The 18,584-nt window shown below is 38.0% G+C and overlaps 1 protein-coding gene across 4 annotated transcripts in view; it reads right to left on the bottom strand.

The window, feature by feature from the left end:
* ntrk3b (neurotrophic tyrosine kinase, receptor, type 3b) overlaps window positions 1–18,584 on the bottom strand; it is a 191,433-nt gene that overhangs the window by 142,841 nt on the left and 30,008 nt on the right. For all 4 annotated transcript variants that reach the window (XM_088296412.1, XM_088296409.1, XM_088296411.1 and 1 more), the window contains 2 exons: window positions 6,536–6,610; window positions 3,632–3,703 (listed from right to left, as the gene is read on the bottom strand). In XM_088296412.1, the coding sequence (XP_088152538.1) occupies window positions 3,632–3,703; window positions 6,536–6,610 (147 nt within the window). The remainder of the gene's footprint in view (window positions 1–3,631; window positions 3,704–6,535; window positions 6,611–18,584) is intronic.

The raw sequence follows: 18,584 nt of genomic DNA, 5'->3' as shown, positions 1-18,584 counted from the left end.
TACTACATAGCAAACAATTTCTGTCGCACTTTTCAGAGGCAAAAATCACAGTGTTTTACAACATAGAGCATTATAGTAATTGTGTTGCTCTTCCTATTTAATATAAAATTGTCACTTGTGTTTTTATAGGCACCAAAAACAATTTTGAGCCATCAATGAACCAAACATTTCCAAAAGTACATTTTTCATACACAGGCAAATTTCCTAAACAGCTAAGACTGTTTCAAGACTTAAATGAAACAAATATGCATTTTTTTGACTATCACGGTCAAGTTAGTCTTCAATGAATCTAAGCGGTGCATTTTTGTAAATGGCAAAGATAATTTAGTGATGTCAAAAAAGTCAGCTCATTTGTTTTTGTAAACAGTTTAGTCTTGCATGTACCTAACCTGCTTTTGTAAAGATCCACGTCAATTTATGATTCAATGAATGAATTCATTCATTCACATCAAAATGATATTTATACGAAAGAACCACATTGACATTATTGTGTTTTATAATAATACTCAACTATATTCATAATTTCTTACGCACCCATGGCGGGAAATCAAAGTGCGGAATATTTCTGTCGTCGAAATGCATGGGTGGGAATGGAGCATTTGCTTCTTCAAATATCCAAGCTCCCCCTTCGCCCATTTCGACAGCTTCCTAGACAAGTGTGCCCTGTTATTGTGGTGCACTTAAAAAGAATGCCGTTCACGATATCGTACATTATGTGGAGCCTCAAAAGGCAACATAAGACGAGGAGAATAAGTCGAGCTATGTCATCGCAACAGGCTAACTCTGTTAACCTGTATCTTATTTTCTTTTCTATGCCTCTACACACTCAAACCGCAACCGATTAGTGCATATGATTGTGAATAAACATCTTCATGGCTAAGATTGCTCTTACAATAATAGCCGACAATAAGAGAGAGGTGCTGCTAATTAGCTAGCATTGATCATCAGCAAGAGACATCAACGCTATGCCGTAACTATACCAGAGAACTTTTAGTTGATTTGCTTTGGCCAAAAGTGAAAGGAGGATTAATATGTTTCATTAAACGCAGATGATTTTGATGGCTGCTCCCGATCGCCCACGCAAATAAAGCGGACGGACACACCCGCATAAACACAAACACGCACGCACACACAAACGCAAAAGCTGAGCCGTGAGATCGCCTCGTAAATCTAACGGTCAGTCGAGTCTTGCATTGCTGCATTTACTTTAATGTTGCCATTACAAGTTATTTCCTCCAAAGTTGCCCCCAGTAAACATACTCTTTACACGGGCAGGGCTGAGGGGAGCTTAAATGGAGCATAAGCCAGTAATGCGGAAAGCGAGGCAGGCTTACATTCTGGACTCATCACCAGTCCATCACTCGACTGACACATGGAAACGCACCACAATGCTAATGTTCTTGTTCTCACAAGCTTTTCAGACAATCGAGAAAGTTCGGTGAAGCTCGCGTATGGTTGAAAACTTCAAAGACAATTTAGAGTCTTGGCCTAACCTAACCTATGTGATTTCTTTTTTTTTTTTTGTAAAACATTAAAGGTAACCTAGCAGTAATCTACCGGCCATGTTTCATTCACGGTAGAAAAGATTGATGTGCATTTTTTAACATAATAGTCAATTTAGACATCAAGGGACAAAGCTATAGTTAACGAAAACTAATGATACAGGCTAAAACTGGAGAAAAAAAACATTGTTAAATAGTTTTAAAAAATTAAAAAAGGAAAACTAACAGACTACATTTTACATTCAGAATTTTATTGTAAAACTAAATGCAAACATTAAAACTGTCATTAGTATTCATCTTTATCATTATTAATTTCATGCATGAGCTTTTGGGGTTGATTTAAATTTAGTAATACTGTACAGCCATATGGAAGAGAACAATCATTTGAGAATTGTAGTTTACTTTTATTTTATTACACATTACTTAGTGACACTTTTTTAAAATCTTACATTCCAAAAATACACCATATAAAAAAAAAAATACTAAAACTAAGAAAAATTCAACTAAAACAAAGGATTTTAAAAAACCTAAAAACTAAAAAAAACGCTCTAAATACTAATTAAAACGAAATTAACTAACGACCAACTACAATGAAAAATCCCAAACTATTAAAACCCTGCAGGGAGGCTAATGTATATTTGTCAACATCAAAGATTATCTGGCGCAGGGCCAAAGAAAGTGTAAAGCCAAGACCGGCGGTTATGTGAGGTTCTAACCACTCACAGTGTACAGATCCGATTCAGTTGCCAAGTGCAAACTGCAAATGACAGCGTGTTCACGTAAAAGACTGCGACCGAGTTCCTCAGGTCGTGCTTACTCCTGGAAAATAACAGTGCGATAAGAGGCTGTCATACGCTAAGACGTCAGCCTTTTGTTAAATAAATTACTTTGCTCCTCGCCAGCGTGCCGCTCTGCCCTGCCGGACAAATTGTCCATTTAGAGAGCGGCGGCTAAATGGAAGCACATTGCCTTCTTCTTCGTCTTCTTCGCTATGTTGAAGCTGTGCAGATAGGAATCCAATTATCTAAGGCAAATAATGGATGTCTCATTTAAGACAGGCGTCGTTCGGCCGCAGTAATGGCGTTGCCTCCATTCGCCCCCACCTGGTATCTTACCACATACCCCAAAGCTACTCTCTATCAACAACATCATCTTGTGCTCAATGCTCGACTCATCGACAAGCCATGAAGTAGCAGTGCTGAGTAAACTTTTGCACTTGAGGGCAACATGAGATTTTTCGTTTTAAAACAGAAAGATGGGCCAATTCTTTTTTAGAGACATTAAAAAATTGTTTACCAAGATATTTAATAAAAAAAATCTTTTAAACATTTTAGGGGGAAAAAAATAATGCAACAAAAAGAGGAGTTTGACAATCAGGGTGTCAAACCTATCAATGTCACGGACCATATAGTGGTTTTGGTAGCCTCCAGAGGTAAGGGAGTGCAAAAAAAACTGACCCACTTAATTATCGGGATTTAATATGAGAAGATTCAATCAATGGATGTCAAAGTTCAGAATCAATTTTTACACTTTCTCAAAAAGCAAAGGTGAAGCTACCACTTTCCTCCAGCAGATGGCAGCGCCGAGAAAATTTATTGTGCTAAGTCATAAGCATTCAGCAGAGTCATAGCAAAAAGCCATAGCAAAACAAATTAGTATAAATGTTATATTAAGAAAACAATACATTGTTTAAGAAAATATCAATAAATATGATATTGAATCCCAATCAATAATCAGGATATAAATCTAATCGTCAGACAAATATTGTAATTTGAATATGTGAATTGAATCGGAAGGGAAGTGAATCGTCCTTGCCAGTACTTTGTGTTATTTTCCTTTAAAGCTACAGTACACAGTTTATCCCCAACTAAAGCCGATCTGATATGCTATCTGTTATCTGTCATTAAAAGTGAAGACAATTTGCAAATTTGGTACAAATTGTCGCAAGAAACAAAGTATACGCATATGATTTGCTTTAGCGAGCCACATAAAATCATGTGATGGGTCAGATTTGCTCCCCGGGTCTTGACTTTGACGCCTCTAATGCTTGTTGGGCCGGATTAAAGAATAAGGTGGCACACGGGCCATACTTTGCACACCCTTAGTATATATACAAGATATTTACTCACATGTAGCGTAGGTGTGGATTCTGAGCAAAGGCTCGGGGCTGGATTACCCTCAGGTTGCAATTCATGATGGTGCTGCAATGGAAAAAAAAAAGGGATAGAATGAACGTGAACGTGTGAACAAAGCACAAAAAGGCAACAGCGTGGGAGAGATTTTTTTTTTCCATTCTTCTCATTTCCTTTTTGGCCGGTTTTGTGCGCCTGTGTGTGTGAGTGTGCTTGTGTTGTGCTTGCATGTGTGTGCAATGGTTTATTTCTTCTTAAAATTATGTAACACAGTCCCCTCCAACCCCCAAAAAACGTGAGCAGATACATTCTGGCACAAACTCTGTATCCACTGCAGTGTACATGTTTTTTTTTAAATATCAAAAGGCAGTTTCGGTTAACAGGTCAAGTTGTCAGTTAACATAATGAATGTTTTTATGTACATCAAAGCATATTTCAAGACACATGCAAACATGAAATATGTTTACAATGAACTTCAAAGATGATATCAGACAATAAAAAACATTCATGTATTAGTCAACATCAAAGACAATTTAGTCTTGAACTCAATTGCTTATCCTCATATATATATATATATATATATACATATATACATATGTATATATATATATATATATATAAGTATATATACATATATATATACACACATATATATATATATATACATATATATATATACATATCTATATATATATATATATATATAGATAAGTATATATACATACATATATATATATACATACATATATATATATACACACATATATATATATATATATATATATATATACATATACATATATACACATATATATATATATATATATTATTATTTTCCCAGTAATCAAAACAATCTCCATTTTGAGTCTCCAAGGACCTTAACATTTGCAAAGGCATTAAAGTCAGAAAATAACCGTTTTTGAATACATTTCTTTGCTTCGAAATGACTCCATTTCGTTGCGACTGAAGCCGTGTCTGGCACAAATAAAAATGGTGTCGCGAGTACATTCTGACACGCGCTTGCTCACTCGCAGGAGAATCCACTGCAGCGAGTCCGAACAGTTCTGCCTCATCTAAATCCAATTTTAATTCCAAATGTAACTCCGCTCAGCGTAAAGGCGCCCCGCAGCTGAAGTTCTAATGCTGTAATCAAAGCTGTCTCTCACTGACATCATCGCCCTGCGCTTCGGAACTTCGCGGCGTGCCATTTAAACTCGCGTTACCTTCCCATCATGCCTCAGTGACTTTTTGACGGCGAGGTGCAAGTCACTCACATTTATGGTTATCGAAGCCAATTTAGTCACTGATGAACTGAATACAGTTTGGTCTTCAATCAAACAAACATACTATATGTTTTTGTAAACTTCCGTCTTTTATAAACAAAGAAGTATCTTGAACAATACAACTTTATTTGTATAGCACATTTCATAACAGTCGCAGCTGTAACAATGCGCTTTACAGAGACCTACAACATTTTTGTAAACATAAATAATTAATTTTGTCTTCACTGAACCAACCACACAGTTGGTCTCAAGAACTAAAGATATTTGTTTCAATTCAATGTCCCAATAATTATGGAACTGGCTATATATCACACTGTGCAATTTAATTTAATTTATGTTTCTCTCTTTATTTGGCTTTGTTTTTACTCTGCTGTCTGCTTCATATAATAAATTGTTCTCAGTTGCCTTACCTGGATTAATTACGTTAAAAAAAATAAATAAAAAAAAAAACAATCACTGTAAGTACGACGTGCACCCTGTATGTGATAATAACGGTGTGGATTTTAAATGAAAAAGTTTGACTACAAAGTAAGTAAATTTGCAGCTCAAGAGCAACCACTGTCATCATCATCATGTGGCACTCTGGTGGATATTTTATTTTAATCTATTCGCAATTAAAGCATCAACAGAAACATGCGTAGCACCTCTTTCATTAGCGCACTGCTCGTTGGCATATTTAACAATCCACCGTTTTTCATGAATGATCGCGTCTCATATTGTCATTATTGAAATGTGGAATAATGAGCATCAAACCGGGCTACGGGACTGTAACCGGGGCCCCAGCCCGCCCGCTCGCACACCTTCCTTCGCCAATCACCATCCGCCCCCCTCACGGAGGAGGTGGTAATGAGAAAAATGCTAATTTGCTGCTGGAGATATTACACTTGGCCTCCCTGATGAGGGATCACCGGGATCAGGGGAGAGAGGCCTGCTCCGAGTTTGGAAAGGGCGGAGGAGAAGAAAAGAAGACAGGAGGAAGAGGTCAGTAGGTAACCATTGAGAAGTGGGGTGGGAGTCGGGGCGGGCTATCGCGGCACATTGCTTGAACGAAGCAAGGCTGCGGTAAAAAAAAAATCTTTCTTGCTTTTACATAGATCGATAGATTGACATGGTTAAAAAAAATACAGATTTCTTGAGTCCAGTGTTCATAATCCCAACATAACTGTCATGGGTTCCCAAGTAATGCCATAGGAATTAAACAGTTGTCCATTTTAGAGAATAAAACGAAACAACGGTTGAGATATTACATTATAATAATTTCGATTTTACTTAATCTGTGAATTTTGGAATTGCAGTGCTGAATTTATTATTGTATTGACTATAATATAGAAAATATCATGTGTTGTTGGATTGTGTTGAATTTTTTTGATTTTTGTCTTAGTTATTGTGTAGCTCTTTGCGAACTTTTATGATTAACGTTAACTTTGAACAAACCTTCTTCCCTGATATTCATTAATTACTTCACCAAGATCCCATACTGCCATTGTCGGCCTTTAAAAAGCTGTCTTGGTTTCATCTCATGTTAATTCATTAATTATTTTTTTTTGATTGAGCAGGTCATAGGTTAGGTCTTTTTCCCTACCACCTTCTCGTCTAACAGCTATTTAATGAAACTCACAGTCTTTGCAGTCCGGTATAGAGTTCCATGTCCACATCCCGCAGCGTCTGCAGTCCAGTCCAGTTCTCGATGTATCTGTGGAGAAGGACAGAACAAAATAGATGATTAAGCGAGCTGCAAAAGAAAAGTAAGTGGTGCTTAAAAATCCATAAACATTTAAAATGCAATTATCTGAAAACCTGGCGACAGGATGCTCTCTGCACAAGAGGCAATCGGCGGAGGAAATCTAATGCGAGGGGGACGTGGCTGATGATGCTAGACTGGCGGGCTAATACCAGCCCCCCACCCCGCTCCCAACAAAAATGTTGAGCCGCTGTTAAATTAGCTTTCGGCGGGGAACAAATAAAGTGTTTTTGCGTCGATGGAAAATGAGCAATAAACAAACAGACCGGTTGAATCAGGCGAGAGAGCCGGGAAAAAGTGGCACATGGCCTAATTGCTTTGTTTTGACATTAACTGGCAACACCTGATGAAATGAAAAAAAAAATGTTCTTTTTCTACATGTCAACTAATGGAGCCAAAATCAAAGATGTATACAACACAACTCGAAATGTATGTGTTGTTTCCCCACGAGGCATCCTCCAATTTTCTGATACATATGGCGGAATAACTACTGTAGATAATTTAATACTGAATTTGTGAGTTTGCTCTCTCACTAAGAAAGGAACAGCCGAATAGACAATTGTAATTAAGTGAATCCTCTGCTATATTGTGCCCCTGCTATAGCACAAATTGTTTTGAGTGTGAGTTTACAGCATCCAGGCAAGTTACACACCATTGAGTAGGCTACCACATTGTGCTGCAACATGCAAGGCAGTGAGGAGCAATTTTTGGACGGTTTATAATTGCAGTAACTTTGTAGTGCTAATTGACATTATCCTGTTTGTGGAATATATTTACTCACTAGGTTTTGGTAATATTGCAGGTGCGCCGTTGTGGGTGTGACCACTTAAACTACAAGTCCTTGACATAATGGAAGAAGACGCTCATTTGTTGGAGGCCGAAGTGTGCAAAGCACGTATATAAGGAACTGCAAGCACATCGCCACAAGCTCATGATGCTGTTTTTAATAAGTTTTAATGTGTTTAAAGTGTGTGGGAAGAGTAAAACTATATTTTAAAAAAATACTTTGATATGCTTTCTATTTATATTGCAGATTTTTACTTGTAATCCTTGGTGGTCCCCTTCTCTGCTTAAGATGTGTTAAAAGCCACGAAATGAATTCCATTTTTATTCTCTTACACTGAAAATTGTAAAACGGTTCACCCGACACAGAATCAAGTCTCGATCCCCAGACCTCAACCCCATTGAAAACGCGTGGAGTGAGTTCAAGAGGGGATTTCAGTGGTGGCTCACTGCAGACAGATACGTAAATGTGTATTTGATTGAGTCCAATGAGTGTTTGATTGCTTCAACCAAGCCAGAATTCTGGTTGCACACATCAGTGCACAACCAATTACCAATACTCTTGATCTCAACTCGGAAGAGACATGAGTACAAAGCCAGATGCACCGTGTGATGCGACTAACCTCGACAAATTACGAGTGGGCCCCTTGCACGCTCACCAAATCGCTACAAAAATATGTATCGCTCAGGCCACCTATATTATTTCAAGGAACTACAAAACCAATCGTGCGGTTGTCAAAGAAAAAGCGGATTGCCTTGACGGCTTAAGCTGTATTTCTCAGTCACCGGCGGATACAAAGGGAGGAAAGGGAAGAAGAAAGGAGCGTCTGTGGATAAATCCCCCACATTTGAAGGACAATAAAGGGTCACTTTTCAAACGAGTCATCCGGTTTCAAAACGGTGACCATACATCCTTTGCTTATATTTCCAGTATGCCACGAGTGGGGGCAGCGCTGCAGTCAAGCAAACATGGCCATATAACTTTTGCAACATATTTCTTTGCCCACTGTTTTTTTTTCTGACATTAACAGAATGGGTCCTAATAATTTTGACGATATAGGTACAGTATATACTTTTTTAATTGTCAGTCTGGAGGGGAGACGATGAACAAGAAGTCACATTGAGCCTCCGTGGAGCTTGTGAACAAGGTCGTGCACTGCATTGTGCGACACGGCACGCTGGCCTTTGACAATCCTTCAACTGCATCCAATTCCAGCAACGGCTCAGAAGCATTACTGCCGGATTTCCTGCAGATTCATCTCCAACATCATCACCATCATCATCATGTGGGGATGACGTCGAGATGCGCGATTGACATTTTAAAGCAAACATAAATTGTATGTCTTTTACTAACGTAAAACAGGTCCCTTGTGTCTCAATAACATGTCCATGGCATGTTTTTGTGGGAACCCACAAGAAGATTACAATTTGTCATATTTTCACAGCAAATTCATCAATATGGCCAGAATGATGAAATAATAACTTCTCAATAACCACTCACGTATGCCACAGGTCGAGTTTGAATATAAACAAACAACTGCAATTTTCCAACAGCTGATAGTTTTTCCGTGACACACATACGTAAGGAAATGTGCAGTTCTCCTGTCCCATTTTGTTTTCTGTCTCGCTTCACTTTAATCCCTTTTAACGCCGGCTCTCGTCCCACTCTTTATCTTTAAGCTCAATATTAGAGCAAGTTGGGCCCAGAGTGTAGCAAACAAGCGAGTGCCCTTGACAATGAAAGGATGTTTTTGGTGCATAGACACATTATCAAACACAAAACACCCCTCTGAGCCGCCAACACCTTCACGGACAAATTAAGTGTCATTTAGAAAAAGCTAAGTCTTGTCTCACCCAAAACGAGCATCATTAGGGTCGCCTTTGCATTATCACTGGTGGATGGAGCATTTTATCATTATGCCACCAAATTACACTTTTGATGACGTGAATTAGAAGCTAATGCTGATCAGAATCCGAATCTGCAATGGCCACAAACGTCTGTTAGTTTGAGCCACCCGAGTGTTACAGTAAGATTTTGAAAGTAGACATTTGGGACATAAACACAACTGTAATTTGTAATTGTGTAATTGTGGATCTCACCTTTAGCTTTGTCATGATAGCAATTTTCCCAAAGGGTTTCTTTCCCATTCCAACTCATTCTATATATAAAAAAAAAATGGATATTGGAGTGGTTAGTTTATTAGCAGAAGGGCTCACTCTCAGCCATATTTTTAGAAATACAAAAATGATTGAAGATTTACTTATTTAATTTCACACTTGATTGGGGAGTAGTCACTACACAGACAATTGCACATACCTAAAAAAAAAAAGTTTACTTTTAAAAATATGTCCCATTAAGCTCTCTGTGACACAAGGCTACCATTGTTTATTGTTTACCGCAAATAGGATCCGATGGGAATATTCCAGACACACAAACATATACACGCACACGCACACCTTAAACTTGATGTGTTTTGTGACACAGTGGAGGTGAGCGGCAAGTTTTGACTTTTTATTTGCTCAGTATACACCCGTGAGCCTCAAATGGCATCAAAGCACCAGTGTGACATAAGCTCGACCTAATTCATTAACACACGCAGCAATGTTTATTATCGTGCTTGAGCTTCATATTTCATTTACTCATTGTTTTCTCCCTCAAACTGGGACGCCTCTTTGCATGGCCAAAATATTGCTTTATACTCTGAGTGTCATTTATAGTCAAGGTAATGCTATTAATGATAACAAACAACACTATGAAATAAATAAATTTGATATTGAAATAGAAAATAAATTACTAAGGCATAAATAAAATATACCATCAATTCCATCATGAAGAAATACAATGTGAGAGAAAACAAAAACAAAATATATATTTACAAATGGGAAGAAAATCTGTGGATAACTGAAATGCCGCGGGAAAAATACAAAACAGATGAAAAATGTGTGGAAAAATATAACATAATTGAATAAAAATAAAAGTGAAGTAAATCAACCACAGTAAAAATAACCACAAAAACAAAAGTGTATTTTTCTATAACATGCTATGAGATAACTTACCAGAGAGCATACCAGTCGAAATATTAGAGATGCTTAGCTAATGCAGTGAGTTGTACGCCCACTGCAAACACTAATTATAACCACATTGTTCGTGAATACCTCTCAAATCGACCTAATGCTGCTGCTTCTGAACAGAGTGATCAGATGTAAAAATGGACCAGCGTAATTAGTGTCCTTGCGCATGCGGCATTTAGAGAGAGCAATTCGGTCATTTATGTCATTCCCCCTTGCAAAAAGCCTCCGCTTAGTCTGCTTCCGTTGCCATGACAACATTACAATAGTGTGCACAGCGATGAGCACCTTCCTGAGATCACACACTGGAAAAAAATACTTGTGCGTCTCTGATGTGGTCTTCAAGCGGGGTAGGTGATATTGTCCACACAACGGCCAAAGCAAAAAATATCACAGTAATCAGACGCGTGAAAAGATATTTGGGGCGGTACATGATGAAGCCATAATTCATGTTCAGGTAATTGTTTTCACCAGAAAGCATGAAAAGCTTTTTAAAATAATTTTGAACATCCGTTAACAACCCAAAACAAAATAAAAAAAAAAAGGAAGGCTGAATGAATCACCCATGAATCACGAGAACAAAAGAAATAAATAATAAACACACTTAACTTGTTTACATTTTATCAATGGCACTGTAAGCATGAATTAATTTAGATTTTACATTTTTCCTTAAACCCCAACAAAGAACAACAATGCAACATCAAGTTCATTCCACAATTTGACACCCAAAACTGAAGCACACCTGCATTATATCGTTGTCGTCACTTTACAGGTTTCAAAGATAAATAAACCGCTTAAATCTTCATTTCCTTCCCTTAACTTGAAAACAGCCTGAAGACAAACAGGTAGGCTTTTGTTTTTACTCCACAAAAATGCATGTGCAATGTCTTCAGATAAATGAATTTTAAAATAAAAGAACCTATGAATAATTTACGAGTTCATTCTCTGTAACCAATCTTGTTAATTATTCTAATGGCTCTTTTCTTGAGTTTAATGAATGTATTTATTTTTGTTTTAGATTCATTACCACAAACCTCTACACATGTCAGGTGAGGCAACACAAGAGAAGCGTACAATATATGAAGTGCGCTCTTATTTAGTCCATCCTTTACTTTATGAAAAAAATTGCCAATGATTTAGTTCATTTCTATGTATTAAATTTGTGGCTTCCAGCACAATTTATGATCAGTAATCAGAGATTTTATGTCACAGTTTAACTGCTTAACACTAAACACCATAAATTAAGTTTTATTTTCATTTAATGATAACTTACTACAATCAAACCACTTTTTAACAGTCACTTCTTTTTTTTTTTATTTTTTTTTTTACAGTTTGTATTTGTAGCTTCATGTCACCCACTGAGCAAAATATATTGGTATCACCAGTAAACACTTATTTGTTGTTTTATGCATAGGTACGTTATAGTTTTAATTTCATATAGACTAATATAATAATGAGAAGCAATTCAATTCCGGAAAAACCAACAAGCATAATATTCAACGTGATCCGTGAATAGCTCTGCAATTGCGTCAATCAAAAGTGCCTTTTTTTTCTCCTTTGAAATACCATGAGGTCATGTAACACACGCGTGACGCAAACACAGGTTAGGCTATGGAAAAGGTCAAAAAAAAAAAAAAAAGCATCATTCCCAAAAAGACACGCTAACAAAGCTAAAACAGTTGGACAGCCTGGCGCCCCTGTCTTCACTTTTGCGGGCTATGGTCAAGAGAAATTCTGCTAAATAGAGACTGTGAAGTACGTATAATACCAAGTGTGTTTATATTTGTCACTTGTTGTAGTTTATGTCCTTTTACTCCAGAGGAGACCAAGGGCAACGGAAAAATGTAAGCTAACAACAACTGTGGACTACTAAAGCACAACAGGCTAAGCTAAAGCTAGCATGTGAGTTGGTTTTGTCATTTCTAGCCATGTATCCTCAAATGCTACAGAACACAGGAAACGGCGCTTTTTTTGTACTCGTGTGCTTTATACGCCGTGCCATTTTTTTGTACTTGTACCTATTTTTTGTAATATGAATGGTAATTTCCCTCAGGGTAATTGTATATTATTGCTTTTTATCTTTAATAAGATTTGTTTTTCTTATTTGGAATAGGAAAAATGTAATTTTAAATCAATTATCGGCTCATATGAAAGACTTACGTCGTGACACATTTTTATTTTCGAACCTCATCATGCCATGTCATTTTCGAAGACTAAATTTTATGGAGTTGTTCGTTTTATTTTGCGCCATTGTTAATATACTACAAATGAATCGTAAATCACAGTGAGTTCTTCGTGTTTTTATTTTGAACTTAAATTGGCTATTGCAGAGCAGTTGTTCTGTCTTTTGTCAGAAATAAACAAAACATCTTTCTTTAAAATTACCCGTCATTGATTTAATACAAATTGTATTTATCCTGAGCACTTGTGGTATCAGTAACTAGGTATCGGTGTACTCAAAAGATAGATCAATCAGAAAATAAGAGCCATCGAAAGACTTTTCTGACCGCGTATCCTCCTATGTCCCAGCAATTTTATTCAAAAGGAGTCTTCGTGATTTTATGCCTTGGCGGAGGTATGCACTCTTCAGCAACTACACACAAACACCCCACATTTAAATATTTCATTTGCTTCAGAATTTTAATTTGGGAGATAATTTTTCTGTATTTGTGAGGGAATATATCCCCCCCCAACTGTGCGAAAGTGCTAGAACACCTCTGTGAAATATTGATGTAATAGAGAGATATGAAAAGAATATATAATGCAAATATATAATTTAACGCAGTCGCCCAGTCTCCATTTTCTGTCAACAAAACAACAAATAGAGGGAGGCAGGCGGCGGCTCCCCGTGGACTGCAATCTGATTGCACTGATTGTTGGCGTCGCGCTGAATACACTTTGTGGATTAGATGCTTATATTAAAAAAAGAAAAAAAAGAAAGAAAAACCATTCCGAATAAAAATATGCATATGATTGACAAAGGTGCTGCAACTCAATCTCACGTTCTCTTTTAATTCCCTACTTCCCAGAAAAGGAAGAATTGAAAATTTAATGTGATAAGTGTTTTTTTTTTCTTTTCAAAATTCTCACATGTTCCAATGGACCTGCAATTTTATTCAAGAGGAGACTAAGGGCACAGTGGGGATGTTGGATTATAATCGATTACCACAGCAAGCTAAGCAATTTATTTTTGTCATTTCTGTCTGTGTTTGCTCAAACGTTGCAATTTAATTCGAGAGGAGACTTGGAAAAATAAGAAAACCGAGCACAGCACTCAATTGGAGATTGTGGAGCATCGACGTGCAGTTTCCAGATCAGCAAATCTATCGAGTTGAATTCGTTGTGTCAACTCTGTTCGCTGACATATGAGCATATGTATGGTTTTACAACCTTCTGCCTTATGAATCTCCAATTGGCTCAAGCCTCAACCGGGTGGCAATATTGCTGGAAGGAGAACGCCCCGCCAGCACACAGTAACATATTCCACCCCGGCGAGGGCCATCTGTTGTATTGTGGAGGCCCCGGGCGTTGCAATGGGATGCCACAACCACACACAGATTACTCTGGACAACGACAAATGGCTCGACGTGTCCCTAAACATATTTTTGATACTGGTTTTAAAAATGTCATTAGAAGAAGGCCTTGACTTGACAAATTGACTAGAATTATGAAAACCTAATGTGCTATACACACACACACAAACACACACACACACACACACACCCACAAAAAACAATTCGGAATTAGTTTACACAAATCAAATAATATCGAAAAAGTTATTTGCATTTCTGATGTAAAAAAATTTAAAAGTGTGTTGACCAGTGATCAGCACAGAGTCACAATTTAATCTACATTCGAATACCATTATTCAGACTTGCAAGAAGCTGAAATTGAGCTTAGTTTGTGGCACGCTCGCCATATGAATGTCAGCCATGCAAAAAAAATAAATAAATAAAAAATTCCGTTTATATCCAATGTATCATCGAAAAAGAGTTTGTTCCAGAAGCAGCCATGAAATCCCAAGGCGTGACTTGTGTGTTTTGGATCATGAGCAGAATGTTTCTTCCTCAATATTTTGGCTTTTCTCATCACTTTGGTAGAAGTTCATTTTGGTCTCATCAGTCCATAAAACATTTGTGGCTCATCTCTCTCCTTCCAACCATTATCTGAGCCGCTTCTCCTCATGAGGGTCGCAGGCGTGCTAGAGCTCATCCCAGCTGTCTTCGGGCAGAAGGCAGGGGACACTCTGAACTGGTTGCCAGCCAATCACAGTCATCTGTGCAAAATCCAAACTGGCCTTCTGATTATTTTTCCTGATGGGTTGTTTTGCAAGTTGTGGTACGGCATGTATATGTCTTCTTTGATGATGATTTAAATCATGACAGTGGCAGAACAATGAATTCTGAAGTCTGCAAAACTATTTTGTCAGCAAATTAACTAAAAATGTATCCAAACTAATTAGGAGAAGCATCAACTTGCAATAAGACATTCATCCAAACCACACTGCCAAAACACAAAGGACTTCATCAAGCCAAGTCAATCACCGGACCTTAACCCAATAGAGCATGTGTTTTACCACCTGAAGAGAGACTGAAGGGAGAAATCCCAGAAAAAAAACGGGAACAGAAATATGCTGCAGTAGAGGATGGAAAAAAATTATTCCAAATGAAGAATGCAACAATTGTTGCAAGTCAAATGAAATGTTATTCATTTTGAGTTACGGTAGTTTAAGAAAGCGAGTGGCTTCGAGCAAAAGGTGCTCTATCCTGAGTTGTTTAACACGTTTAGATGTAAATACCATGGAATAAAAAGAAGAATTCTGGAACGTTTGAAAGGGTTCGCATGAAAAATAAATCACTGGCGCTGCATACAATGACTGACATGAGATAAAAAAATAATGTGTTGCTTTGAGACTCTGAGGCTTGAGAATGAAAATGATAAAAACTACAGTAGCGCTACGATTTCAGTGGCATGAATGTACTAAACACACTTGAGGCACAACCTGTGGCTTAAAATATTTATTTATTTTTTTTTAGATGTTTTTTTTTGCCCCTTGTGATTGCGCACATACTTTTCCTTTCCGCTGTCGGCGTGATTTACGACTGTATTGGAATGATGTACAGCGCCGCCGCTGCCACCTTAATGGGAAAATGTTTAATAAAACACAATGTCTCTGGTGTGTTCCCCGGGATATTGATCTCGCCTCGCTTCGCGTCGCGTCGGGGCAAACACTCCAGAGGAGGGACGTGGTGGGTCAGAGTAGCACTCCGTTAGATTAAAGCGCACGCCTGACATCAATCAGATCGCCTTGTTTTGTTTTTTTTTTTGTTTTTTTTTGCGTCTCTCCCGCAGCACGTGCTCGTGTTTTTGTGAGGTGTTTTTTGTAAAAAGAGAGAACACATCAAGGATACTGTTAACCTTCGTCTTGGGTGCGCCAAGGGAATCTTCCGAATTGATATTAGATATTGTTGTACAGTCGATGTGATTCAACAGTTGAAGGTCTGTCGGTTCGGACCAGTCTTGTGCGCTATAAATCGAAACAAAGCACGTAACACCCTTCTCACTTGAACGGTGCAAGTTAGAGGTTAGAGTGTGGGTTAACAAATATTTTTTTCAGGGTTCGGTCAAGGTTGCAAAAAATGTTTGCCAACCGTTTTAACGGTTGGCAAACAGTTTTTCCTATTGCAACAAAATTTTTAACACGTTTGCGCGCCAACGCTCGCGCCAATCCTTGCCGCTCAGTGAGATACAGACTAAAGTAAAAAATGTTTTTTTCTGATCTTAATTTGCAGGATAATGCTATTACCGCGGCGTTGGAAAGAATATTGACTTTACACTTTCATATCCGGGGGAATGTAAGAGGAGGCATACATCTTGAGCCCTTTTCAAAATTGCTGCTCTGTGCCTTGGAGGAGGTTTGGGCAAACTCTGTAAACACTGCGTGTAGAATGACGCAACCTTTCAAGACCAGGCATGAATAATAATTAATTAATAATTAATGCTTCATCTATTTGAAGACGATCATGTTGATGAACCGTCTGAAATGATCATTCCTACAACATCACTCGGAAATCATTATGTCCCATCATTGGGATTGGGAAATTCCACTGTGCTTGTTTTGTTGTGACCATGCTTGCAAACATACAGGCACATTTATTCTGGCTCCGTGAAACACGGCACAAACAATTGTCACTGTTGCTGTGGTACTCCAAACACGAAACAAAAGAAATTCATCCAATCAGTCATTGGTAATGTGAAGATCAGACTCTGCAAGCTGCAGGATTTGATTACCATCTGAATTTGACAGGCGACATTCAAATGACTGCCGTATAAAGAACGGTCGCGTAGCACGGCGAGAAAAACAGCAAGTGATGAAGTACAAATGCTTGTACATAACATTTCGGTAAATACACTAGAAATAGTTCCCCTTATTAACTTGGATGGCACTCGTCACAAGACAAAAAAATTAATCGCCAGACACAGTTTTGACAGAAGCTATTTTTTTTTCCACAAGGTATAAGATTTTTTCAAAGCCAGAGGTTTGTGATTTTGACATGAGCAAAAGGCAACGTAAACCGCCAATCATTCGTAGCACCAAACAATTCTCTTGAATAAGGAAGGCCATGTACGGGTAATATCTTGCTTCCATGTCGGCCTTTTCGGACCCCTCGTGGTTGACCTTTTACGTTTCTGTCTTTTGTATATTAAGTAAACATCTGCTGAGGTTGAAAAACATAACCATCCGGAGTTGACAAAGCAATGAGAACAAGGTACAGATATCCATTTGAAAATGAGGATTAAAAGCAAAAAGTTGGAAAAATAAATACGCAAGTATCTACTAAATCTTCTTAAGTAAAATACTTTACACAAAAAAGGGAACACTAGTCACATCAGACAAAAAAATACAAATGTTTCAATTCCATGTCACGCTCAGGAGAGTTTGAAGTATCCTCCAGTCGGGAAGGACAGCAGGCGGCAGACATATGAAAAAAAAAAAGAAAAAAAGAAGAGAATCGGATTTTGGATGGCGAGGTCATCAACTTCCTCTTTTGACATTTCGTCAAGTGCACAAGTGCAAAAGGCGATGGATTAAACGAGCCGTGCGGGGCGTGCGACGCCACCACGCTTGTATCCTCCACTTGGGAAAGTTCACGCAGGGTTTAGGAATGTGCTTCAGCGACCGCAGCTAAAATGGAGGCTGTGATTTTGGAATTTAATCATGCCCTTTTAATCGGGCCACAACATTAGCATTAGGAACACAAATTAATGAGATCCAATACAAGAAATATGGAGAGTTCTTGCCAGAGTTCGGTTGGAGTGTTGTGGAAGGTTACCGTATATTCGGCATATTTTGAGTTTTCAACCAATGGAGAAATTGTTTTAAAATTGATGAAATTAAGGTCAGAAAAAATGTCCTTATGGCTTCATACAGAAAGCGGTTTCAAATATTTTGCCCCTTTTATTTAGCGAAATTATGCCAAACTAAATCAAGGATCAGGGCAAATGTCTTAGGGTATGACAGGATTAGTGTATGGCGCTGCATTTTAGTGAATAAAAAATCTTGCAGTAATAAAGTTGGAAAGATTGATTGCTTTGGAAGAGTCTAAGGTTGGAGTAAGGTTTAGTGCAGATATTACATTTGCATGTTCGTCTGCGGCATTATGGCAGTACGGCATTTGTCACAATGGCATGGCGCATTTTTGGGCGCCCTGTCTAAAAATAGAATGCCCAATAAAAACAGTAAAAGCACCTCATGCATTTTCTCTCTTGGCGCCAGCAATTCAAGACCAAGTCACCAAAATTAGTGTGTGGATCTGCGTATGCATTGAACATGTCAGCAAAAATAAAAAAATTCAGACTGTTGTCTATGTCCAGGCCATGTACACTGCATCCACCAAAGGGTGCCGACCCTAAAATGGGAGGAGACTACCGCCTCTGAAGCCATGACCACATATCTGTAGAATAAAATAATGATCTTAACTCAATTTACTCAAAAATGTCTTAATTTAAATTTAATTTATGAGTGTTTGAGTCCCATGATAGTGTCGGACACTCAAAAAACACTTGTGGCAAA

Source organism: Idiotropiscis lumnitzeri, chromosome 5 (genome assembly GCF_059441095.1).
Source record: "Idiotropiscis lumnitzeri isolate Australia: NSW breed Sydney's pygmy pipehorse chromosome 5, RoL_Ilum_1.0, whole genome shotgun sequence".
Lineage (NCBI taxonomy): Eukaryota > Metazoa > Chordata > Actinopteri > Syngnathiformes > Syngnathidae > Idiotropiscis > Idiotropiscis lumnitzeri.
This window is presented reverse-complemented; position numbering and strand designations above follow the sequence as displayed.